The 25,073-nt window shown below is 48.8% G+C and overlaps 6 protein-coding genes across 6 annotated transcripts; 2 read left to right on the plus strand and 4 right to left on the minus strand.

Annotated features, from left to right (window-relative positions):
• Positions 1-836: 836 nt before the first annotated feature.
• PtA15_13A223 (uncharacterized protein) lies at positions 837-2,620 on the plus strand (the record flags this gene model as incomplete). Its single annotated transcript, XM_053162400.1, has 4 exons — positions 837-1,035; positions 1,120-1,861; positions 1,939-2,339; positions 2,421-2,620. 4 exons carry the CDS (start codon positions 837-839, stop codon positions 2,618-2,620), a joined length of 1,542 nt encoding a protein of 513 aa, XP_053026379.1.
• A 9,971-nt stretch (positions 2,621-12,591) lies between these two features.
• PtA15_13A224 (uncharacterized protein) lies at positions 12,592-13,469 on the minus strand (the record flags this gene model as incomplete). The annotated part of the gene is made up of 2 exons (XM_053162401.1): positions 12,592-12,597; positions 13,299-13,469. 2 exons carry the CDS (start codon positions 13,467-13,469, stop codon positions 12,592-12,594), a joined length of 177 nt encoding a protein of 58 aa, XP_053026380.1.
• A 1,107-nt stretch (positions 13,470-14,576) lies between these two features.
• Positions 14,577-16,564, minus strand: PtA15_13A225 (uncharacterized protein; the record flags this gene model as incomplete). Its single annotated transcript, XM_053162402.1, has 6 exons — positions 14,577-14,879; positions 14,943-15,061; positions 16,038-16,194; positions 16,265-16,286; positions 16,371-16,456; positions 16,526-16,564. The coding sequence occupies 6 exons, from the start codon at positions 16,562-16,564 to the stop codon at positions 14,577-14,579; spliced, it is 726 nt and encodes a 241-aa protein (XP_053026381.1).
• Positions 16,565-19,046: 2,482 nt separating this feature from the next.
• On the plus strand, positions 19,047-20,382 carry PtA15_13A226 (uncharacterized protein; the record flags this gene model as incomplete). The annotated part of the gene is made up of 2 exons (XM_053162403.1): positions 19,047-19,200; positions 19,286-20,382. 2 exons carry the CDS (start codon positions 19,047-19,049, stop codon positions 20,380-20,382), a joined length of 1,251 nt encoding a protein of 416 aa, XP_053026382.1.
• Positions 20,383-21,894: 1,512 nt separating this feature from the next.
• Positions 21,895-22,410, minus strand: PtA15_13A227 (uncharacterized protein; the record flags this gene model as incomplete). The annotated part of the gene is made up of 1 exon (XM_053162404.1): positions 21,895-22,410. One exon carries the CDS (start codon positions 22,408-22,410, stop codon positions 21,895-21,897), a length of 516 nt encoding a protein of 171 aa, XP_053026383.1.
• Positions 22,411-23,424: 1,014 nt separating this feature from the next.
• Positions 23,425-25,053, minus strand: PtA15_13A228 (uncharacterized protein; the record flags this gene model as incomplete). The annotated part of the gene is made up of 6 exons (XM_053162405.1): positions 23,425-23,641; positions 23,716-23,792; positions 23,860-24,353; positions 24,416-24,574; positions 24,642-24,849; positions 24,946-25,053. 6 exons carry the CDS (start codon positions 25,051-25,053, stop codon positions 23,425-23,427), a joined length of 1,263 nt encoding a protein of 420 aa, XP_053026384.1.
• Between the last annotated feature and the right edge of the window lie 20 nt (positions 25,054-25,073).

Genomic DNA, 25,073 nt, shown 5'->3' on the forward strand with positions numbered 1-25,073 from the left:
TATATGTTTCTTAGATTGGATAGATAGCATTAGCCGACTTCGAGATAGCCCGTGGAGACTGGCCAAAGGGCAGTGGCTCAGCGGGGGAGGCTCATGGCAAGGAGAGGTTTCATTTCTGGGACATGTGGGGTTCACAGGGGGAGCAGGCTGCGAGCCACTGTCGACGAGAGCGAAAGAGGTGTGTTGATGATGGCGCTGGTGTTGCATACTCCCAGAGCCGATTCCCGATCGTCGTCATCGTCGTCAGCGTCGCTTGCCCCTTCCGATTCTGAGAGCGCATACATCGACCATCCGCCCCAAAGGATTCTTTCTGGGCGAGCCCTGGCGCCCGTGAAGCCGTCGCGGCGGAGTGCTTGTCTCCCTGGAAATCGGGGGCCCTCTGCTGACATGCCTGTGTCAATCGGCTGCTGGGAGCTGTGAAAGGCCTGCCTGCTCTTAAGCGAAACCAGCCCTGGCCCACCTCGATCACACCCACCACTCACCCCTCGGATTAATACTTCTTTCCTCTTGACCACTCCCCACCTCCAGCAAGATATAAAATAAAACAAACAAACACATTTACGCAACAGACCGCCCACGGTAGGGATACAGAGTACTCACTCAGGGGAACCTCTCATCTCCCTCCTCTTCCCCCTCCCCACCCGCAAACTGTCTAGATAAACATAACCGTGTTCCGATCTGCTAGCTTGCAACCCTTTTACCGTCTCCCCTTGCACGCTCGCCCTGAGCCCGATCTCCCATAGCATATCTCGAGTGCGTGCGTGTGCTCAATCGGATCACCTTCTTAACAGCTGCCCTGCTGTCAAACTCGGCCACCCCCACACATCCCGCAAGACATGTCCAAGCCCGCCCCTGCCCCTGCCGCCGCCGCCGCCGCCGCCACTGCCGCCCCGCATCTCCGCCAGCGCCAGCGCAAGAACCTGCCGGACTACGACCCCGACTCCGATCTCAGCGAATCGGAGGGCTTGGGCGGCCTCCGGCCACAGTCTGGCAACACCTGGGAAGACGACGAGGAAACTGCGGTCGATGACGACAGTAAGCTTAAAAAAAAACAACCCGTGTTTCACCTCATCTCTCTATCTTGACAGGCGCTTACTCACACTCGTATATCCGCTCCAGGCTACGTCCAACGCACCTTGCGCAAGGAAAAACCACTCCCGCCCATCACCTGGCACAACTTCTATCGAGAGATCAATGTGATCTCCACCTTGGCCCTGACCGTCGTCCCCGTCCTGGCCATCTACGGCGCCTTCACCACGCCCCTCTGCCGGGCAACCTTGGCCTGGTCGATCATCTACTACTACTTCACCGGGCTCGGCATCACTGCGGGCTACCATCGTCTGTGGGCCCATCGATCCTACAACGCCTCTCTTCCGCTCCAATACTTCCTCGCCCTCGGAGGCTCAGGCGCCGTCGAGGGGAGCATTCGCTGGTGGGCCCGTGGCCATCGTGCCCATCATCGCTACACCGACACCGATCTAGACCCGTACTCGGCCCACAAAGGTCTCTTGTGGAGCCATGTGGGCTGGATGGTCGTCAAGCCTCGAAGGAAGCCCGGCGTCGCCGACGTCTCCGATCTGTCTCGCAACCAAGTCGTCCGATGGCAGCATCGTTGGTACCTTCCCCTCATCTTCGGCATGGGCTTCTTCTTCCCCACTCTCGTCGCCGGTCTCGGCTGGGGCGACTGGCGAGGCGGGTTCTTCTACGCTGGGGCCGCTCGCTTGTTATTCGTTCACCATTCCACCTTCTGTGTCAACTCTCTTGCCCACTGGCTCGGAGACGCCCCCTTTGACGACAAGCACACTCCCAGGGACCACATCGTCACTGCCTTTGTCACGATCGGTGAAGGGTACCACAACTTGTAAGTCTCCCCGGTGACACGATACTGAGAGAGCCGAGTGAATGACTGAAATTCGCCTGTCCTTGCGCAACATGCAGCCACCACGAATTCCCGCAGGACTTCCGGAACGCGATCCGTTGGTACCAATACGACCCCACCAAATGGTTCATCGCCCTATCAGCAATGCTAGGACTAGCCTCGGAGCTGAAGACGTTCCCGGACAACGAGGTGCGCAAGGGGCAGTACAGCATGAAGCTCAAGGAGCTCCAGCAGGACTTCCGCGACGTCAAGTGGCCCAAGTCCTCCAACGACCTCCCCATCCTCACCTGGGAGCAGTTCGTCGAAGAGGCCGATAAGAAGAACGGCAAGGACCTCATCGTCGTCGGCGGGTTCATCCACGACGTCTCCCAGTTCATCGACGAACATCCCGGTGGCCGCGCGCTCATCAAGACCCGGCTCGGCAAAGACGCCACCACGGCCTTCCACGGCGGCGTATATGGTCAGTGCCTATTTTTACCCACTGCCAGCTTCCTCCACAGATGCTGACCGACCCGGCGTTTTCTTCTTCTTCTTCTGACAGACCATTCCAACGCGGCACACAATCTGTTGGCCATGCTCCGCGTGGGCGTGATCGAGGGGGGCTACGAGGTCGAACACCTGAAGAAAAAAGTGGGCGTGTTCCGCAAGGAACAGCAGATCCCGATTTGTGGCCCCAAGACTCTCGGCACCATCTCGGCCCCCGAGAGTCCCGCCCTGAACGTCAAGCCTATCTACACTTGATGTCGACCGACTTGCACACCGCCTCTCGGGTGCTGACGACGGTCGTCTATCACGGTTGCTCATATATTTATATACTGTCTTATTACAAGCTGATCTTCTTTTCTCTTGCTCTCATCGCTACATATATATAACTAGAAAGCTCAAAAACAGATCAAAATCTCAAAACTATCAATTTCTGTAGTCCGCTATTCTAAACACACACCAAAAAGCTCACCTTGTCCGTCGAGGGATCTGCGCAGTCCTCCGTCCACTGCTGAACAACATGTACATGCTCAACCGATCTCGTCCTCCATCCTTTTGACCAGCCCTGTCGTTATTTATCGTAGATGAACTCCGCTAAACCAATCAACCACGACCAATGAAAACACTGCCAGCTCCAGAGAGACGAGAGCTCCAGATGGAAGTCGGCTGCAGAGCGCCGATAAGGAAGACTGGTGCCCCGACAGTCGGGGCCCAGCAGTCCAGATTCCTGCAGCGAAATATCTGCTTTGGGCGGGCTTGATCGCTCCTGGGAGGCTCCCAGATCTTGATGGGAAGTCCTCCACCGCACCCATGGCTCTTCTCAAGCGTGAACTGTGGTGGAAGGGGGGTTGTGAGATTGTTTTTGGGGAGTAAGTTGCAGAGTGGGCTAGCATTTTTTGCGTGGTTGATGCTAGGCTTCGAGCGCGGGCGCTGCTGGAGGGTCCCTCCCGTCAGTCTTCGTCCCAGCCTTGTACCATCTGTGGTGCGAGGAAGAATACTATTACTCTTCCTCGCACCACGGCGGGGTTTCCCGGCTCTTTCACACAAAGAAAGCGATTCCTTGGCCTGGGCTTTGAACGCTTCGTTTGGGATGACTGTGGCATTGGACGGTTTGGATCAGCTTCGAGATTGCTTTGTCCTTCGTGAGCGCTGTAACTGAGCACTCGCTCTGTCCACTCACTGCTGGATTGCCATCTCGTAACAGTCAGGCCTGGCAGCCAGTGTCAGGGCTCTCCGGCACCTGTGATCCCAGCTTCTGATCACCTGCTTTCGGAAAAAGTGCTGAGGAACAGAGACACATGAACTCGGATCCCAACTGGACACAAGGCACCACTTGCAGTCTCAGGACAACCAAACATATTTGAAATTGTAAGCAGAAAGGAAAAACACAAATGTTTGACCATAGGTAGTCAAGATTAAATGATAGCAAGAGACCCAAGTGAAATCCAGGTATAGTGTTCAACTTGTAATGACATGGATGAGTCTGATGTGATTTGTGGTATGTGAAAAAATGATTGGAGATGTGAGAATCCAGTATCTGGTATTCAGAAATATGGCTACTCAAGTGAATCCCAGATTGGCTAGGATCCCCTCATCCTAGCCAGGTTCACAGGCTGTGGATCTACTATGAAAGAGAAACTACTATAATGTGCAATCATTCTATGGTTTCCTTGTGACTGTTTTTATTCTACTTGCTGCTGGAGGCACGCTTCCCACCTTGCCAATTCCATTGCCAACTGCAGCTCAAACAATATGCATTGTGGCTCTCTTTTGTTTCTTCCTGGATCAAACCACAGCTATAGCTCTTGCACAATGGACAGCAAGGTAATTTCTTCTATAAAGAATAAAAAAATGTTAAGATTTGTCTTTGACCATTTCTTTGGCACATCCAGCACTTGATAACTCACCATCTTGAAACATTCAACCAAGGTTGATTGAATGGAAGGGAAAGTAGAGTTTATTGGCTTCAGCCTTCATCACGTGTTCTGGCTTTCAGAAAAGCCTTTCTCTGAAGTGAAGCAGTGAACTTACATTCTCCCCCAAATTCTCTGTGTCCTTTGAATCAACTATTGCAGATGGGTGTTTTTCCACTTTTGGAGATCCTTCAAATCCAAGAAAAACCCTATTTTTCCTGCCTTTTAGCTAAAGCAATGACGTCAGTATTCTATGTGCAAGAAAAAAAAATCGTATTATTTGTGGGGGGACGGAAGGGATTGAACTCTTTGCTCACTGAACATTCTTTTTCAACCGGTGGGGTCCTGGGTGGATCTGATGACCCCACATGCAGGCCTGTGAAACTATCAGTGATCAGTTCTGCCAAAGAATGTTCCGGGATGGCTGGGCTCTCTGCAGATGATCTACTGGAACTGATGACTTCCTCTGATGGATGTAATTCAGTAGCACCAATAGTTTGTCTTGCTACTTGTAGAAACTTTTTTGTCAAAAACAAAAAGAAGATGAATGTTCATTGGTTTTAGCATTCTGTTGTGTTTAAATTAAGAATACCAACTCACTGCAATAAAAAATAAGCTGCAAATTATTCTGAAAGATGTATCTAAGGTAGATATATTTGGAGGTAAACTCAGCACCACTGGATTTTTGTGAATGGGTCAAATCAAAGAGTATGGAATATGGATTCAAGGTGCACAAGACTTGCCATATTTATGTGCAACTTTAGATAAGACATGACTTGTGTGAAGCACCTTTTACATACTAGTCTCAAAAATTCAAACTGATCAATATACTGATACAAAAACTTGTTTCCAACAGATAATTAAACTTGATATGTCAGCAGCATGGATGTGCTCCCTTAGGACTTCCCTTTCACTTTGGAGCCCAAGATTCATCATGTATGCAGTTGTCTTTGGTGGTTGGAGTGAAGGAATACCTGTGCAGTTACTTGATATGTCAGCAGCATGGATGTGCTCCCTTAGGACTTCCCTTTCACTTTGGAGCCCAAGACTCATCATGTATGCAGTTGTCTTTGGTGGTTGGAGTGAAGGAATACCTGTGCAGCTATGTTCCCAATCCAGTATCAGTGACACTGATACACATTGACTGCCCTCAACTAATATACAATGCTGAAACCTCTTTGCTACAAACAGTGCAGCAAAGCAGTCAGCACAGCGGTTTTTGGGACCACTGAGCTGAGCTACAAATAAGTGGGTGGGGTGGGGTGCTGATTAATCTCACTGTCAAAAAAATGGGGGAAATCTGAACAAAAAATCAGTGGTGAATCAGTGGCAGCCCACTGAGCTAACACTATTTTCAGCAGAAGCAGCAGAAGGCTGCAGCACAGTGGTTGAAAACTGCTGATCTAAGTATGTACAGGGGTATTGGGGATACATTGATGAAAGTGGTTATAAAAAATGGTCAATGTACATGAACAGGAAAATAATAAGGTAAGTGCTGGGAGTTCTCTGACTTTAAGTGTGCATGTTGGGTCCCACACTAACCAGGGATCAAAAGATTTATTGCACCAAAGCACACCAAAATGTTAATGTAGAGTGTGTTTGGAACACTCTTATAACAGAGTGGGCTTTGACATACCTCTATAGCAGAGTGTGCTTTGGCACACTCACCAGGGGGGAATCTGTGGCACTCTCTGGAGAGTGCCATACTGTGGTTTCTTTACAGAACTCTTGTTGAACTCAAATATGGAGGCATGTATCATACAAGCTTGATTTCTGTTCATGATTCTATCTCCAAATCAATCTCATGTCAACTCTAACTAGTGACTTGGAGTAAGCTTGTGTTAGTTACAAGTAAGCCATACAAAAAGGATGGCTGCATTTAGATCCATTTGAATTGCTGAGACAGAAGTTAGAAATGGCCAGAAGGGAGGGAGAACTTCATTCAACATGAGAAGAAAGGAGTGAAATATTTTGTTGCTTGAGAAAATTTTCAATTTTGGTTTTGTAATCAACCAATAATTTCACCTGGACCACGTCTCACCTGAACATAGCCAGTCACAGCGCGTGTCATTTGATTGTTTATTTGATGTTAAAAGCCAATTCTAGTGTCTCTGTTCTTGATGAGGTAGTCAGGGAGTGTTTGATGTTCAGCATACCAAGATCTAAACACGTAGAGAGCAAGACCACAGTTTTTTCAATTCCAGACAGATGAGGAAAATACAAACGGAAGATTGACCACTTCATGTTGAAGTGGTCATCTGCCAACATCTTTGGATTAGCCATATTTTTGGGGCAAAGATGGGATTCCAAGCCCCCAAGCTAACACTTTTACTTGTGCTGATCCAATGACTTTTCACACCTCCAATGTCATCAGAAACACTTGTAGCATGTTAAGAAATCTTACCACAAGAATCACACACAGAACATGCCCCATACGGGGGAAGGCCAAACAATGATGCTGTTCAAGGTATAGCTGCAGAATTTCCCGCAGGCCCTCTGCTGCAGATTTGTGAAAGGCTTTGTAACAATGTCCACCCTGATGTTTGCGCAAAAACCAAGGTGGACATAAGAAATCACTGACCAAGCCCCCACACTGAATATTTTGCTTGTGCTGATCCAATGATATTGCACAACCCCACCAACAATGGGCATGCTCACAACATGCCAAGCAATCTTGCCACAACAATCAAACACACCCCATGCCCCATGTGGGGGAAGGCCAAACAATCATACATGTCAAGGTATAGCTGCAGGATTCCCTGCAGGCCCTCTGCTGCAGACTTGTGAAAGGCTATCTGAAAATTTCCACCCTGATGGTCGCGCAAAAATCAGGGGGGACATCAGAAATCACTCACCAAGCCCCCACGCTGACACTTTCGCTCATGCTGATCCAATGACCTTGCACACCTCCCATAAAATTACACATGCTCATGAAATTTCAAGTCATCATGCCATCACCATCATGCACAGGCCCAGCCTCCTGCCAGCAAAATTTGATATTCAGATCAGATATATTTTGCATTACAGGAATCCATGAGCCAGGAGATATTAGAAAACTGTGTGCTATCATAGACAAGGACCTTGGAGCGGTGAAACACACAGCACAATTAGAGAAGAAAAACTAATCTACATGCTTAAGATCCTGGAGGGTGAGGTAGAAGCACCCCTTGAGGTGCTGATTGGCCTGGCATTGCCAGCTGATGAATCTCCAGAGTTATGATGGGTGGCAGGGTTGGTTGCAACTTGATTAGAATTGCAGAGTGCTTGAAGTTTCTCTGAGATTTTTTCAAGACTGTATGCTGTGAATTTAGAGATATTTTTGCTGCTCAAATACACTTATGTTGTTCCAATACTGTGGGCTGTAGCAATCAAGAGGCAAAATTTGAGGCACCACCAGGACCCCTTTTGTTCTTCTGATTACGCAATGAGCCCACTCTGGCAATATAGTACAGCCAAGCCATGTAGGTAAAAAGAATCAAAAAACCCTTAAAATCCATGCTTCAGGCCCATCAGTAATCACATTCTCTAGATCTAAAACAGCATCCAGACTGAATTGGAAGCTATGTGCCAAGCAACCTGACAGGCTGGTCAGTGTTTATGTACCCTTGATGAATGATTGGTGTAGGGAGACATGGCCATCTGAGTGTGTGGGTGTTCAAGGAAGCTTTTATGCTCATCTCTTCCAGTCAGAAGTGTGGAAAAAGTATACCTGTGAATCTTTGGTAATTCTTGTCAAACGGTCAGAGCATTCATACATGTTGTATGAAGTTGCATAACATGGTTTACAGATAAACACTAGTTCAAAATAAACAATGACTGAGCTGTTGATCAGTTCAACATATGTTAGGTTACAGTCAAACTCATCATGGGGTTTAAAGTAAAACAGAGGTTATGGGTGATATGAACTACACACCAGTACATAACTCAGATGAAATTACAGCCAGGAACTCTCTGGAGAGTGCCACTTCAGGGCTTGTATAAGCTCTGCATGAGGAACATGGGATGGAAAAAAAAAAACATCATTGGGTAATCCTCAAAATCTCAAGGGGGTTCCAAATATGAATTTTATTGCATTTTTGATTCCCCTAATTAGGAAGTTGAGACTCATGAAACAGCAACTGCAAAACTGAGCTCCATGGCATGCTGAAACAAAGCGGGCAAAAGCAATCACAGCCTGAAAGAAGGTGGCACAGTCAGTACATGAATACTTGGGGTTTCATATTTGCCAACATGTCACTCATTTGCAGACCTGTACACATGCACCATCAATCTTTCCATTGTTCAAGATATGTCCAAAAATATTGTTTGGGCATCAGAGCTCACATTGCACTTCCAATCCTTGCTGGACCCCTACCACCAGGAAAAAACAATGATCACTTGTCTGCAAGTGACATCAAAAAGTACAAAGGCCCCTTTCTACTTTGGTATGTCACTTGTTGGCAAGTGATCATTCTTTTTCCCTGGTGTACCTGAAACAACCTGTTCATTGTTAGGCAACGATCTTATTCATCCTGCTTATTAGAAGTTCCATTTGCTGTTGTCATGCACCTTTTCGATCATTAATTATGGTGACAAATTAATTTGTGATCAAATTCATTATGACATGCTTTGATTTTGTGCTCCGGTTTGGATTCTGATGTTACTATCTTTGTTTGACAGTCTGACTATTGTTTTCCTTCCCTTCCTTTCCTTTCTTTCTCCATTGATATATTCTTTTTCATCTCATCCATTACTATCACCATTGTGTATCCGAGAGATCTAAAAACTCAGTAAAATCATCATTATCATTGTGAATTCAAATTCTATTGTGAACGCATAAGAACTATAATTTTAGTTATTGCTCAAGCATTGGCAAACTATCCTCTTGGATAGTTTCATAGCCTTGCATAGCGAACTGGGTAATAGCCAAGTCCTCACAATTATATATCAATCATCAAAGAATAATATATATATATACATATTATAAAATTTTTGGCATGTCGGAACCCTCTGTCATCTCCCCAATAACTCCAGTTAAAGTTTCTCCAAGGTTTACTCCATCTCCTCCAGCACAAACCCAAATCTTGGCTCTGGTTCCAATCCGCTCTCAACCTTCTCCATTTTTTTTCCAACAACTCTCTGTCCCCCTTCAATCATAACTCCCCTTCTTTTATCAATTTTTCATCCCAACCCATTCCTGGTGTTGATTTGCCTATTCCCGGTATTGATATCCCAATTGCAGGACCAAGTGGTATTGGTGCGGTTTCAGTTCCCAGTATCAATACCCCAATTGCGGGACCAAGTGGTGCCGGTACGGGTTCAATTGAGCAAAATGATGAGGATGTTGCGGCTCTTTCATTGGATTTATGAGTTAACAATTTGGCTCAATCATCTTGACTTCAAGATCAAGCTGCATCAATTTCCCTGTTAAAGGCTCAAGCTTGACAAGAAAAAAAACAAATTCAAGATTTACAGGCCAACAACAAAAACATCAAAGATGTCTTTCATGCCAAACTCCTCCAATTTCAATCTTCACAAAATGAGTCAATGGCGCATCTTTGGGGGTTGTTTGAAGGCTTCATGGAAGGATTTGATGGGAGAGTAGGGCAATTAGAAATGCAACCAACACCTGCCAAGCACCCTAGAGTTCTTATTGAGCCCCCTCATGAGGCTGGCATTTATTTTACTGGAATCCAACAAGAAACTAATAACTTTTGTTTCTCTATGAGGAATACGTTTGAGCAAATTGGTGACCTGGATTTCAGGTTATTTTTGATTGGAGACAGGCGCTGGTTGACCGGTCATAAAGCGGAGCACACCCCGCTGGTTGACCGGCAAGTGTGATGTGCACTCAATTGACGATCATCAAGCAAGGTGTGTTCTCTGCTCAATGACCAGTCATCAAGCGGGTTGTGTGCTTTGCCCAATGACCGGCCATTGAGTGGAATGTGTCTGTTGATGGCCAGCCATTGAGCAGTATGGTCACTCTAGGCCACAACTAACCATAGAGTGGGGTGTGTACCTCACATGACGAGATGACTGGTCAAGCAAAGGGGTGTGCTCCAATGGATGGTTGGTCATTGATTGGGGTGTGTACATACACACTTGATGGATGGCATCAAGTGTACTCCACTGGATTCTGGAGTGTGCAAGGGGCACTCCTTTTTCAGGGAGAAAAATATCAGAAAGGAAGTGCTGGGTCCATGCACTCCAATTGTATGGAGTGAACTATTGGGATACTCATTGAATTTGGTGGCAAATGGAGTGCATGGTGGCTTACTCCAATTTCTTTGGCTTGCTGGGGCCCACACTCCAACTTTCTTGGAGTGCATGCTCCCACTGCCAGCACAATTGGCTGGGTTGAGGTTATCCCAGTTAAACTGGGATGCACTTAACCAATTTAAACTTGGGTGATCTGAACTGATGAAATATAAATCCAAGGTATCCCCCTTGGGTTTATATTAAATTGGTTGAGATCAACCAAGTTTAAATTGGTTGAGTGCATCCCAGTTAAACTGGGATGACTTCAACCCAGCCAAATATGCTGGCAGTGTCCATCAACTCACTTTTGGAGTGCATGAAGTAAATTTTTGGAGTGCATTTAGGCTGACCCTAGAAATATTCTACACAAGCACAAGTAGCAAAATATACAACAATTTTTGGGGTTGCTATTTGGAAACAATGGTGGGGTGGTGTGGGGGATTGTTGGAATTTGAACTTGTTTCCGCTCTCCTTTCTTCTTGTCAGCCTGTCACATACATGTTAGCTTTCCCTTATGCATTTATTTCTTCCCTATTCATTGTGTTCTTGAGCCTGCACCCACAACTCAAACACCTTGTATGTAGTCTATTTGAAACTACAAGACTACACAGGAATAAAGACATCAGTCCTGACCATCTTGATTCCTTGTGCGCACTTTAGCCCACACTCTGTCTTATCTACAAAGGCACTTAAGCCCCTTCGAGTAAGTTTCATCAGTCCTTTTCTCAGACATTGTCTGCTATTGGCTAAGCCAATGTTTTTCCCTCCGCCCGCTCTGCTTGCCTCCGGCTATAATTCCTTCAGGGGTCAAGTAAGGAGTGTTGGTATGGACATACATAATAGCTTTTGGGGGAAGAGGCTTGCCAAGTGGCAAACCAAGAATCTTAGAGGGTGCCTGATATTGTGGATGACACGGTGCGGGGTAGCAGGAACCGTTACAAGAATGGATGGTGATGCGGCGGATACAGTTGTGTGGTAACAGGTTCAGCTTGGCCGCTGATACATGTAACAATAGGGGCTGGTTGCGTACGGCGGATGATGGATTTGTTTGCTGTAGCTGGAATTGTTGTGGCTGGCGTGCAAAGGTGACGGTTCGCAGAGGACTAAAAATCTGCTGGGGGAGGGTGTTTCTGTTTGTCCCCTCTTCAAGTGAATTGACCAGTGATCTTGTGACCCACTGCGCTTGTATAGGCACAAGTTGCTTATTGGCCCCTCTCCCTCCCAGCACTTCCTGGGCAGAGGGGGGTCTACTGGCCCCTTTTTTCCTGTTGCTCACACATTGGCTGGGGGGTCAACCCAAGGCCCTTTGGGGTTTTTTTGAGAAAATTTCAGGCCAAACCCATGAACCTAGTTTCTGTGAGAGTGTGTTTTTAATAAACTTGGATTATTATTACACACAAGGGTGAAAGTGCTGCACTTCAAAAGCGCAGCGCAGCGGCTTTGGTGACGGCTGTGCTGCACTGAAAGTAGTGGCCCTGCCTGCTGCGCTACCGCTTTTTGGGTCTGGCAAGAAGCAGGGACCCGCTACTTTCAGCAGTAGTGCAGCGGAACCATTGCTGTGCTATCTCTTTTTGAGCTGGCCGCGTAGCGCTCCCCAGCTGCCAGCCAAAAAAGTGCAGTGCAGCTGCTTTGGTGGCCGCTGCGCGGCGCTGAAAGGAGTGCCCCCCCGCTGCGCTACCGCTTTTTGGGTTGGGGAAAAAGCAGGCCCCCGCTATTTTAAGCGGTAGCACAGCAGGGCTGGCGCTGCGCTACCGCTTTTTGGGCTGACTGTGCAGCGGTTCCCCGCTGCGCTGCGCTCAAAGCCTGCTTTTTTGTAGCGCAGCGCAGCGTTCCAGCCTTGTTACACATGTCTGACATATAGTCTATTACCCATTCCTTTGAATAAGTAATCATAAATCTTCTCCCAATAGGTTATACTGAGTCTTATTCTAATAATGCGGGATAAAGAATTTTAATTTTCTCAGCAAGTCATGATCCACAGCTACAAGATAACTGCTTGCTGACTTGCTTTTTCTTCTTTCTTCTTTCTTTCTCCTTTCCAGACTTCTGAAACAATAGAGCCACAACCTGCAAAAGCTACACCTGCGCCAAAGGAAGCCAGATCAACTGGTATGGGTTGCTACACAAAAATGGAAAGGGCTGCCATCTTGGAGGAAATAGAAAAGTTCTGTGTCTCTGAAAAAATCACAAACACTCAACTCTGTCTTTGTCTTTCCAAGCCACAAACAACACTTCAACTGATTTCAAATGTTTCTGGCAAGTTGCCCTTAAGAAAAAAAGAATCAATCATCAAAAAGCTACAAGAATTGTGCCAGAATCCAGAGGGTGTTGTCAACACTGTCTGGATTCTGGCACAATTCTTGTAGCTTTTTGATGATTAATTCTTCTTTTCTTAAGGGCAACTTGCCAGAAACATTTGAAATTAGTTGAAGTGTTGTTTGTGGTTCAAAGACAGAGTTGAGTGTTTGTGATTTTTTGGAGACACATAACTTCTCTATTTCCTCCAGAATGGCAGCCCTTTCCATTTTTGTGTATAGTAACCCATACCAGTTGATCTGGCTTCCTTTGGCGCAGGTGGAACTTTTGCAGGTTATGGCTCTTCCATTACAGGAGTCTGGAAAGGAGAAAGAAAGAAGAAAGAAGAAAAAGCAAGTCAGCAAGCAGTTATCTCATAGCTGTGGATCATGACTAGTTTTTGCTTACATGCCCTGCATCTCTGAGTTTTTGTTTTAATTTATCTGCTATTGTTTGTTCTTTGTGGATGATCTGGTTGAGCTCCTTACTGTGCTGCTCAGCGGCTTTTTGAGGTAAGCCTCTTCGGATTGATGCCTTTCTATCTTGGCCCTAGATTTGATGATTAGATTTCGCGCCGCCTGGGTTCGTCGGGCGAGTTCCAAGAATGACTGCTTGGATCCATTATCCGCATCGTCCGGTCCAGCGCTCGGTGTGGCCATCGTGGGTGGGGAGAGGTGGGCTGAGGTTTTGCTGGCGAGCTAATGCGGTCTACAAGACTGGTTGGGCTGTGTTGAAGAGAGCGAGTGATCAGCGCTCATCGATGTTACAAGTGAAGAAAGGTCATGCCATTTACGATGATATCGCCAATAGTTGGTTGGTTGATTTGTCCGTCGAAGGAAGACAAGGTTCGATCGGGTTGAAGGTTAGACAAGGTTCGATCGGGTTGAAGGCTGAAGATCTGCGCCTGTCCGTGCGCGGCACTCCCACTCCGACCTAGTAACTGCCTCTTGAACGGAGGGTCCCGAAGGGTCCCCGCGTCAGTTCTTGGTGGAGTCGATGGTGTGTTCGGTGAGGATTTTGGTGCCGTGGGCCACCAGCGCGCAGAGAATCATCGTGTTCGGATCGAAGTGGTTGAGGGTGGAACGGCGGGCCGGGCGGGGTCGGAGTGCTACTTAACACAAGTCCCATCGTTTCAGAGGGCAAGCGGCGGGCAGCGCGGGCGCCCTCTGAAAGAGGGGAGAGCGTCTCTCCTGCCTGCCGAGCCCGAAACACACTTACCACTTCTTTCTGTCTTTCGAACATGTTCAGCCAGCTCTATGTTCTTGTCCAAAATACCGCCGAATGACTCCCGTCTCACTTCGTTGACTGCAATGATCAGTGCAGTCTACATGAGCACCTTCACAATATTTCTGGCCCCTCCTGTGCCATAAGACCTTTCTTCATCATTCTCCTGAGTCATGCAAGTTCCAACCAAACAAGTTTGCCCGAGCCACCAAGCCACAATTGAGTGCAAGAGTTTTTCCTCTTGTGGTGGAATGAGAGGCTAACAGATTGGGTCCCTGGATGTGCTTAAAAGCTTGGGGAATGCAAACAATAAGTCTAATTTCTACAACTGGTCTGCCCATGTACCAAAAATACAGAAGTGTAAAACATCTGAAGACTATTGGGCTGCAACTAAAACAAACATCTAGTCCCAGGAAAAAACTGTGAGATTGTTGTACAACAGAGTCATGACTAATGAACAAGATTTTTACTTTATTTTGAACTGAAGTTGATGGTACGTTTGTCAGGAGAGAGTTCATGAGTGTGGAAGCAAGGGGAGTTTCTTAGACTTGAGGGCCAGTGTCTTTGACGTCTTGCAAGACCTCTTTCTTGTACTTCTTGAAGGCGTCTTTGAACATTGTAGCCAACTTCTTTTGATTGGCCTCAAAAGGAGAGGTGTTTTTCCAGGCCTTGGCTGGATTGAGCACTGTGTTGGGGACCTCCGGTAAACTCTTAGGGATTGAAGGGTTGAAGACATCAAAGTTTTCAAACTTGGCTTTTGCCAAGCTTCCGTTGTGAATCACATTGATCAGCTTGCAAGTGTACTTGAGAGAGCATTGCAAGCCTACTCCAAATTTGCCTCCAACCTAGAAACTTGTTTGGAATCAGTTGAGCCCAATGCTAACTCAAGAGCAAAATTAGGAGTGTACCCATCCAGTGTTGATAAGCCAGCACTTGGCTTGGACCTTGTCCATTCTTTCAGCCAACATGGTCACATATTTCAAAGGATGAAGAACTACAAAAGGCTGGCCAAAGCAGGTGGAAAAAGCTGGTGTAGGTCTGTGTGAACAAGTTCAGCAATAATTAATCTAGTATCCAAGGGGCCAACTACTGCTTTTCCACTGGAGTGTCAAGAACTTACTCAGTGTGGTGATTTATATAGGGGAGTGTGGTAGAATGTCCACTTGGGGATAGTGTGGGCGGGAATCCACTGAGTGGCTCAGGCAGAGTGCATTCCGGTGACATAAGCACTGAGGTTGATGTCAGAAAAGCATGCTAGAAAAGCTTACGGAAAGTCACACACGGACCAGAATGCACAGATTGTGGATCGCGGATTTCGGATCAAGTATTTGGATTGGAGCAGAAAAGACAGAGCTGGACTGCAGCGGACTACACACGTGGACTGGTAGCAGCGGCGCGTCAGCAGGTGAGCCACAACAGCCAAAGCGGTTTCCACCAGCGGGTGGAGCCGGGGTGGAGGCGGTGACAAGAGACCGACTGGCGGGGGCTAGACAGAGGACGGTGGGAGGTCAAGCGTTGGAGAGGAGCGGAGTCTGGGAGAGTGACATGCAGAAGAGCGGGCGGAGCTGGAGGACTAGTGCGGGAAAGTGTCAGACGTATGGGATTGGGTGGGAATGGTGATGTGCTTGGAGGGAAGGACGGGAAAAGGGGGCTCGCGGATTTTTTTCTTCTATTATCCTATTATCCTATCATCTTACAGATTGCTCATTATTGTACTTACAACTCACGGAAGTACTAGAGTATTAGGAGAGATATTTGTGACCTTATCTTTACTTTCGGAACTTACTTGGGGATTCTGTGCTTATGGAGTGTGGAGCTTTATTCACTTGCAGATTATTACACTATAGATCAGGCTCAGAGAGGAGCGCTGAAGACTAGCGGATAGTAGCAATGCGGGGCCAAGTCACCAACAATCACACAGCCCGGACACTAATATTCTTGAAGAAGGTGGTCAGCGGACATTTCCACCGACTAACCAGCTTTCATTCTCACATCGGTAAAACCATCTTCAGTTCCAGGGGTTTTGGAAGTGTACCCCATCAAAAACCAGTATTGGGCTTGGGTGCAAGTAAGCAACATGCCATATGCATTGCAAGTGAGATAGACAACGTTCAAGGGCTGGGCAGTTGACAAACACGGGATCTTGGCATTTGGAATGAACTGCAAAAAAAGGGAATGCATTCAGATTGCAGTTGCAGCTTGATCAACTGTTCTAATTAAGTGAGCTCACCTCAATGGGATAAGTGCATTGCCTGTTTTCAGTGATGCTAGCATTGTCATAGCACGGCTCTCTAGAGTCTCAATTGTAAACAACATTTTCAAGGATAGCTCCGAACCAAATGGCTTGGTAAATATCTGGTTCTTTTTCCGCACTCAAGCCAATGCATTTGGCATAGCATCCGCCTTCAATTTTGAAAACGCCCTGCAAATGGGAATTCCAAGCCAAGTAGGAGCTTGTGTTTACTTGGCTTGAAAGCAAGTTTGGACTTACATTATCAGACCACACAGGTTCATCATAGCCAATGAGCATGCCAGCTGGGTCAGCAGACAATTTGGTTTTGCCAGTGCCCAAAAGACCAACAAACAAGGAAAAATCTCCATTTGGCCCTTTGTTAGCCAAAGAATGCAGTGACAACTGGCCAAACTTGACTGATTGAAGGTAATGCTGTTAAAAAAGGAAGACTGGGGTGGGTGGAAGCTCAAGATGAGAGCAAACTGCATAGTCAATGCTAACCATGACTGAGAAAATCCCTTTCTGTGACATCATCAATCTCTGAGTTGGGCTTATTTGACCATGGAGTGAATGGACCAACAGTAATTTCAATCCATTGGACACCAAAAGGATCTGAAGACCTCTCAGAACAGCAGGAGTCATATCAACAGGTTTTTACACATTCATTGTGTTTGAGAGAACAAAGAGTGAAAAAAGGTGATTCAAACATACCTTGTAGAAATATTCTACGCAAGCACAAGTAGCAAAATAAACAAAAAATTTTGGGGTTGCAATTTGGAAAAAATGGTGGGGTAGCGTGCGGGATTGAGTAAGGAGCGTTGGTATGGATGTACTTAATAGCTTGTGGGGGAAGGCGCTTGCGGAGTGGCAAACCAAGAATCTTAGTGGATGACGTGGTGCGGGCTAGCGGCAACCGTCACAAGAATAGATGGTGATGCAGCAGATACAGTTGTGACAGTGTGGTAATGTGTTGGTGGATACGGGTTCAGCTTGGCAGCTAACGGTAGGGTCTGGTTGCATACGGTGGATGATGGATTTTTTCACTGTAGCTGGAATTGTTGTGGCTGGCGTGTGAATGCAACGGTTTGAGGAAGACTACAAATCTGCTGGGGGAGGGCGTTTCTGTTTGTCCCCTTGTTGAGTCAATTTACCAGTGATCTTGTGACCTACTGTGCTTGCATAGGCACAAGATGTTTGTTGGCCCCTCTCCCTCCCAGCACTTCCTGGGCGGAGGGGGGTCTACCGGCCCCTTTTTGCCTGTTGCTCACACACCGGCTGGGGGGTCAACCCAAGGCCCTTTGGGGTTTGGGGGTTAAAATTTTCAGTGGCAAGGAGGCCGGCAGGCATTTTGAGAAAATTGCAGGCCAAACCCATGAACCTAGTTTCTGTGAAACTGTCTTTAACTTGGATTCTTACACTTCTTTCATCAAAGGCATCCAGCACAGTTACAGAAAAGGGGCATATATAGTATGGCACTCTCTGGAGAGTGTGTTGAAATCTCCCCTGGTGCCATCCATTTCTTGCCCAATTTTATCCTTGTTTGGATTTCCATGATGACCAAAGTCTTCCCCATCCATGTACTATACCCACCTATCCCCACCCCGCCTTATTGATGTGCAATGTCCCTTGTACCATCATTAGTTTGGATTCTGTACAGCGTGAACTGTGTATAGGATGAAGCGGACCACAGATAGTCATAAAAAACAGACCTAAGGGGTTCTGAAGGCCCTCAAAAATCCAGAAAACTTTGGAGAGATTCTCCTTGATCTTGGGCCCCAAACCTTTGCTGCCCGGTAAAGTTCTGATTCTGTTAGCCCAAACTTGGACATAGGGTTTAGTCCCTGGCAGCGTCCCCCCTCCAATAGAGGGACTTGGTTAAGTTAGACAATGGCTGCCTCCGAGGAGGGAATTAGCTACTCGCGCACGTGGATTCCTGGCGAGCCATAGTGTCGTTTCACCCGGTGCTTTTGGGACTACTTCTACAGGGTAAGAGAATAGGTAATGAGCATTCACGGTAAGTCCGCCGGAGCTAGCACGGTTTCAAGCGGGTCTGCCGAAGCCAGCACCGTTTCATTTTGAGCTCTCCGCACCCCACAGCCTCCTGCTACGCTCCGATATTCAAGCAGTACTGCCACCCGTGGTGCCAGCCTTTTGATCAATTGGCTACAATGCTCTGGCGGTGAGACCGCTAGGTGGCCATTTCTTGTTGAGGCAAACAAGAATCGAAGCACCTGATAAACTCGTCAAGCCCGAGTTAAGTGATGGAGCCGAGTGGCACTGGAGTCCATGGATAAGTGATTTTAATCATCTGAGCAGTGCTCTAACTGCCCGGATGAGCTCCGTGTTACGGCTTCAACTTGGAACTTGCAGCTTACCTCAACAGATGTTTCATGTGCATACATATAAAGTCTGCCCAAATCTGTTTAAAGGGCCATTCAGCCGCGTAGTTACTTTTGCCAGGCATCAGAATGAAAGTCATACGCGTCTCGTCAGGCCGTCTCGTCTCAGCGGCGGTCCCCACTCGGTTCGCTGTGTACCTGCATGCGTGTGCCAGCTGAATTACGCAAGCAAGGCAACAGGTCTCCACTGATTCTTTGTGTCAGCCACAGTTGAAGTGACACTAAGTAATCTTTCGAAGCATCGATGATTTCTATGTTGTTCTGTCAGAGCTCTGGTGTTTCGGGCATTGGTGGCTGAGTATTATAAGAGGACTCCGGGTTCGGTGCCGGGCACCCACCCCCATTGCCAACCACACATAGCAGCAGAGCCCTCAACCAGAATGGTATCCACTCTCTTGTCCCTCACGATTATTGCTATCTCACTCTCCAGGTCCTCGCAAGCCATCCCGCAGCCTGTTCCTAGGTTTCTAAGCTTCGCCGATGTGGTTGACCCGGGTCCCCCAGCAGCCCACAGTGGCCTAGTCCACGCATCAGGTTGGTCATACACAATATAGATCATCTTATCCATTCGTCGCCGTGCAAATAACCTCAATTTTCACTGACGGCATGGCTTCTTCAGCAGCTTCCGGCATGGTCACAGTCGCCCCTCAGCCAACGACACCCGAAACACCTGGCGAATACTACATCGTCCGACCTCGCCTGCTAGGTCCTAGTGTCGCCCCTCAACCTGAAACACCTGGCGAATACTACGTCGTCCGACCTCGCTTGCCAGTTTCTGATCAGTTGGCTCCTTCGCCAGCCCAAGGCCGCAGGCTCGCACCATCTCTTCCACATCACTTCACCGTCGGCAGAGATTCATCAATATATCCCCCTCACAGCCACGGCTACTTTCACATGCCAACCCATGCCAAAGTAGGATCCCTCGAAGAACATTTTAGAGGCAGACCTGCTCTTCAAGCCGTAGCTTTGGAACAATTATTGGCTTTAACAACCCGGCCAGAGAAACCAATGACAATGTCGACCGATAATTTGAGGTTGTGGCAAAATAAGAACAATGGGTATATGGCTCTTAATCCACGCGATCGAGCAGAAGTATGTTCCTGGCTCGGAAATCAATTCTTTGATAGCCATCTCGGCGGAAAACATCGAGCACGTGACATAGGATACATCTGGTCCCTAGAGCAACTCAATCGGAGACATCCAGTTTGGTGGAAAAATTCTCTCATTTCCAAAGGGGATCCTAACAATAATGGATATATCGATCTCGTGGACGTTGGCGACCTCCTCAACTTCTTCGACCCGAGTGGAAACTTCAAACTCACTGCTGAACAAGTGAACGACATCGCTCCCAAGCTCAGCGACATTCTCTACCTCGGTGAAGATAACAACGTCAGAAGCGTTGGATTGAACATCAAGCCATTGAGGGCCTACAAGGACAGCGCGGGCGTCTCGATGTATGAATCCCGGACAGGCCAAGTGATGAAAGAGCTGTTGAGAAATTTCAACCGGAAAACGGCTGATGAGAAAAAGAGAGTAATCCAAGACCTTTTCCTGTTTACTGGTACCCCTCCCTCCGAAGTCATCAAACGGGCGGATAATGCGCTCAACAAGAACTCGGAATCTTTCCAGAAACTCCTAGAATACCAAGGCGACTCCCGCGGCCAAAAGGACTATCAAAGGATAAAAGCAGAGCTAGAAAAGTTGGGGAAAAAATGAACATTGTCGGCTTGCACTCTCTCCTTTTTTCCTGTTTTCCTTCTCTTTTATTCTCCCTGAATGTTGCATGCTCTCACTACCAGCCTTCCCGGTCTTCAATCCGTCAGCATGACATTTCAAACCCATGATACCCAGTTCACTCCAGGCTGTTCCTCTCAGTAATGCGTATCTTGCCCCCTTTCACTGTGAATATCTCTTGTGCAATTTATGAGACCAAAGCAGATAGAACAAGCCAAGCAGCCCTGGAAAAGCAACCAAAAGATGGAGAAACTCGGCGCTTTCGCTGCGCTATTTCGTAGCGAAAGCGGCAAAACATTGCTGCGCTACGCGGAGGTCTTGTTTGGCATAGCGATATTTTTGCTGCGCTAACGCTGAAAATTGTGGTCCCCCGCTACCGCTATCGCTAGTTGTCCCTGGAAATAGCGGGTAGCCGCTGCGCGGCGAATGTTCCCGTTGACTGTAACAGAAATGCATTGTGATATTGCAACTGAGATGGTTTTATTATTTGACATCCGTTACAAATATATCCGCCGGCAATATTGGGAAATATAATAGTCAGAGGGGGCTATGTGCCCCTCTTCTTCTTGTTATCCAGTGGGTAACGTGTTATGTTACTAAGTAACACGAGTAACACACCAGAAATTATGGCCTTTTGCAATACGGGCCTGGGCTTAAAATTTAAAACCAGTGGTTACTGATACCAATGATTCCTGAGAGTAGTATTGGCAAGCGTTACGCTACGTGAATAACGGAGTTATCTTAGCGTATTGTAACTATCCATTGTTACCAGTAATGATAAGGGTAACACAAGAGACATTGTTACATTACCACTATGTCACTGGTATCATAGCCACCCATTGTTGGTTCCTAGGAATGTGCCACAGAGTCTTTGGGCCCTTCTCAATCTGTGTGATCGGCCATTGGGGCCGGCTCCAGATCCAGTTCAACGACCACATCAATCTTCTTTTTAGACAGTTCTCAATAATCATCTGCCCGGGCAACAGATCTGACAGGATTGGAAGTCCTTCAGTGCCAGCCAAACAGCACTGCAAGATTGACAAGAAAAAAACCAATCTGCATTGCACCTCTTTCATGATCATGTATATTTCTCCAAGATCTGCTATTTTTAGCTGTAACAAAACATAAACACGACATTGGTTGTGTATGTGTGAATATAGTGTGCTGAATCATTGATCATCAAAAAGAGGAACAGATCCTACCCCTTTTTGGAAGTTGGATCTATGAGGCTTATCCATTATTTTTTCAAATAAATCTGTACAAACAGCCCTAAGATATCCAAAGAAATGGGGAGGGATAAAAGCCAAGGGAGAAAGATTTGTAGAGTATGTTTTCCAGTGGATAATGGGTGCAATGGTTATATTAGACGCCGACAAAAACCTCGGAATCTGGTTCCCAAATATCCATTGCAGCATTTCCAAATCAGCTTTCTGATGGAGATGATCAGTGAGGATGTCAGCGGCGTACACATTTAGGTGGTGTGACTGGTTTTCGCTAAGCGGCCGCTGCTACTTGGGCAGGAACTTTGGTATTGGCGGCCGGTATGTCGGGATGATGGGGCGATCCAGGAGAAGGTTTCAGGCGAGTGGAGAGGAAGTGTTCGGGGGCGTCCTTGAAAGCCTTGCGCTGGGCGGCGAGGTTGACCTGGGCGTGCAGGTCATCGGAGGCCTGGTTGCGGATGCGATTCAAGCCCCTGAGGATGAGCTCGGCGAGCCGGGGACAGCAGGATTGGAGGGCCTTGGTGGAGGCGTTGAGGCCGCCGATGAGCTCGCCGGGATGGGCGGCGCGGCCGATCGCGCTGAGGAACCGCAGCGCCGGGTTGATCCCCCGGACCATCCATCCCACCTCGCGCGGCTCCGTGATCGCCTTCTCGATCAGCGGCCCGCCCGGATAGAACACCACCATCCCCGCCACGAACGGCGCCCCGCCGAGCCGCGGTATCGCCGGCGCCGCCCAGCTGAAGCCGCCAAGCGCACCGAATAGGATCAGGCCGAGCGCTGCGATCCTCATCTTGCTTGCACGTATACTAGGCCGGTTGTGTGTACGGAAGAGAAATGACTCGCACGCTTATTGGGCAGAGCCTGGAGAGGAGTGAGTGAGCTTGGTCTGCGTGGGGCAGGCGCTCTCGGGCTGGCTTTATATCTCCAGACGCCTCAACTGGCCTTCTCACCAGGCATCACGCATACCAAGAGAGCCTGCGCACAACCGGGCCCCGCAGGTTTCGTCTTGCGAACGGAGCGTAACCTTTGACATCTGCGACCAGTCAGAAGGGAGCCTGATTACTACAAACTGCGCTGCGAGTGTACGAGACGTACCTCATGACTAGGGCATCCGGATTCCGATTGGGTCCCGCGTGAGAGAGCTTGCATCCAATCCGGCCCCGGTGGAGCCCACCGGCCGCCCGTCGAGTCGCAAGACGGAGGGCCGCAAAGGACCTTGCAGCCAGGCTCTTTTGTTGGAAGGCAGAGGGATCGGGGTGGCGGAGGCTTAATGCTGATTGGTGATCGAGCGTGCGGGGCGCCGAAACGGATGGCTGCGTGCCCCGGATCTATATTCTCGACGACTGGATGGATGTGGAGAAGCCGATCGAGAGTGCTGCATTTGCTCGGCGGGCCTCCCTTGCGCGCAGGCCGATCAAGCTGTTGTTGAAGGCCTGGATCAGCGACAGCGACAGCCCGCAGTCTACGGCCACGATCACGCGTCCAAGCCGCTGATACGCTGCACACTCTTCCTCACGCCGTCAGCACTCCCCACTGCGCGCACTCTCCTCCTGCATGGCTTGTTGTATCGATCTGACATGGAAGACCAAGCCGGAGCAGCCTATTCGCACCTTCGTTTGCTTTTCTTATTTTCTTCAGCCCGGCCATCCAACAAGAGGGGAAACACAACAACAACAACAACAAAAAGAGAAGAGTGTATGTACAGTAACAGTGAGAAAAGCGCGGGCTGGGAAGGAGAACTACAAAGATGAGAATAAAATTAGGAAAGTGGCTGGTGGGTTTTGGTTTGTGGAGAGGGAAGGGTTTATGGATGGGGCTGTTGGTGATGGTGGTGGTGGTACGGTTGAGGAGGCTGCTGTTGCTGATGCTGAGGAGGCGGGGGATGTTGTTGGTCGTGAGGAGGATGAGGATGGTGGTGGTGGTGGTGGTGGTGGTTCGGGCGTGCAGGAATCGAGGCGGGCGGGGACGGGAGTGCGTCCAGATTATCGATCGTCGACCGCCACAGCTCCTTCGACTCCGGCCTACACACAAAAAAAAAAACCCTCAGTCAGCAAAAGAGAGAGAGGGATGTTTTTCGAGGAGGAGGGGGGCGTACCCGATCTGGAACCGCATGATCTCGTCGAGAAACGCATCTTTCTGTTTCTTGACGCTCTCTTCCTTCGTTTGCACCAACTACGAAAAAAAAAGAGAGCGACAGTCAGGGGATGTGTATGCAACCGTGGGAGAGGGGGAGACGGACGTTGAGCTCGGCCTTGAGGATCTCGCGCTCGCCGAGTGCGAACTTGATCTTGGCCTTGAGGACGACGAGTTCGAGGAAGTTGAAGTCGACGGAGGGGTATTTAAAGCGGAGCTCCTCGAGCGACTTGCGTTCCTCCTCGGTGCGCAGGTCGGCGTCGATCTTCTCGTCGAAGCACTTCCCGTTCTCGTTGATGATCTCGAGCAAGTCTTTCTCTGCGGGCGGCTTGGGCTGGTCGAGGGGCGCGGCGGGGACGAGCAGCGGGGGGTCGCTGAGCGGCTTGCTCGACGAGGCCGGCAGCTCTTCCCCCAGGCCTGCCTCCTCCTCCCCCTCCGACTCGTTCTCGCCCTTCCCCTTCTTGCCCCCACTGACGGCCGAGTTCGTGCTCGTCTTCAGCTTGTCGCCCGTCGATCCACGCAGCGTGGGCAGGATCTCGCCGTGGGTGACCCGGACATGCTTGGCCAGCGCATCCGTGCGCGAAAACGTCTTGTCGCATTCTGCATTCCCGCAGGAGTTTTTAGCCAGACTCTCGGGGTTCACTCTCTATGGACGTACGTACCTGGCTTGTAGCACGGGAACGGTTTCTCGCCCGTGTGGCTTCGGAGATGGACCAGGAGGGCCATCCTGCTGCCCTGAGGCTTGCCCTGTTTGGGACAGCCGACCCATTCGCAGGGGCATTTCTGGCCTCTGGGCGCGGTCGGATCGGGCGGGACGTGGCCTGTGTGGGCGAGAAGAATGAGCAGATGAAGTGTGTGTGTGTGAGAGAGTTTGTGATTCTTGCGCACCGTTTTCGCCGACGAGATGATCGATGAGGTCTTCGAGGATCCAGAAGCCCTGGCGACAGTTGTTCCAGCCGCATCTGATCATCGGGAAGTCTTCGTCAGTGGGCATGATCGAGAGCTGGAGGTGGGCTGCGGGTGCGGGCTGTGTCTGGGGATGGACATGGTGGTGGTGGTGGTTGAATTGGTTTGTGATGAGCTGCTGCTGGTGGGACTGGGTGGGGCGTGGGTGTGTGTGGTGGTGTGTGTGGTGGTGGTGGTGGTGGTGCTGGTTGTGCTGCTCGGGGTGCTCGTGCTGGTCGTCGGTGGCCGTCGGCTCGGCTGTTCGCTTGCGCTTGGATGGTGTTCCTGGCTGTTTTGCTCGTTTTGTTCCGCTGGCTCGTTGCTGGCGGTGGTTTGGCTGCTGCTCGTGTTCCATCCTCGTTGGTTGGTTCGTTT

The sequence above is a fragment of the Puccinia triticina genome, chromosome 13A (genome assembly GCF_026914185.1).
Source record: "Puccinia triticina chromosome 13A, complete sequence".
Taxonomy (NCBI): domain Eukaryota; kingdom Fungi; phylum Basidiomycota; class Pucciniomycetes; order Pucciniales; family Pucciniaceae; genus Puccinia; species Puccinia triticina.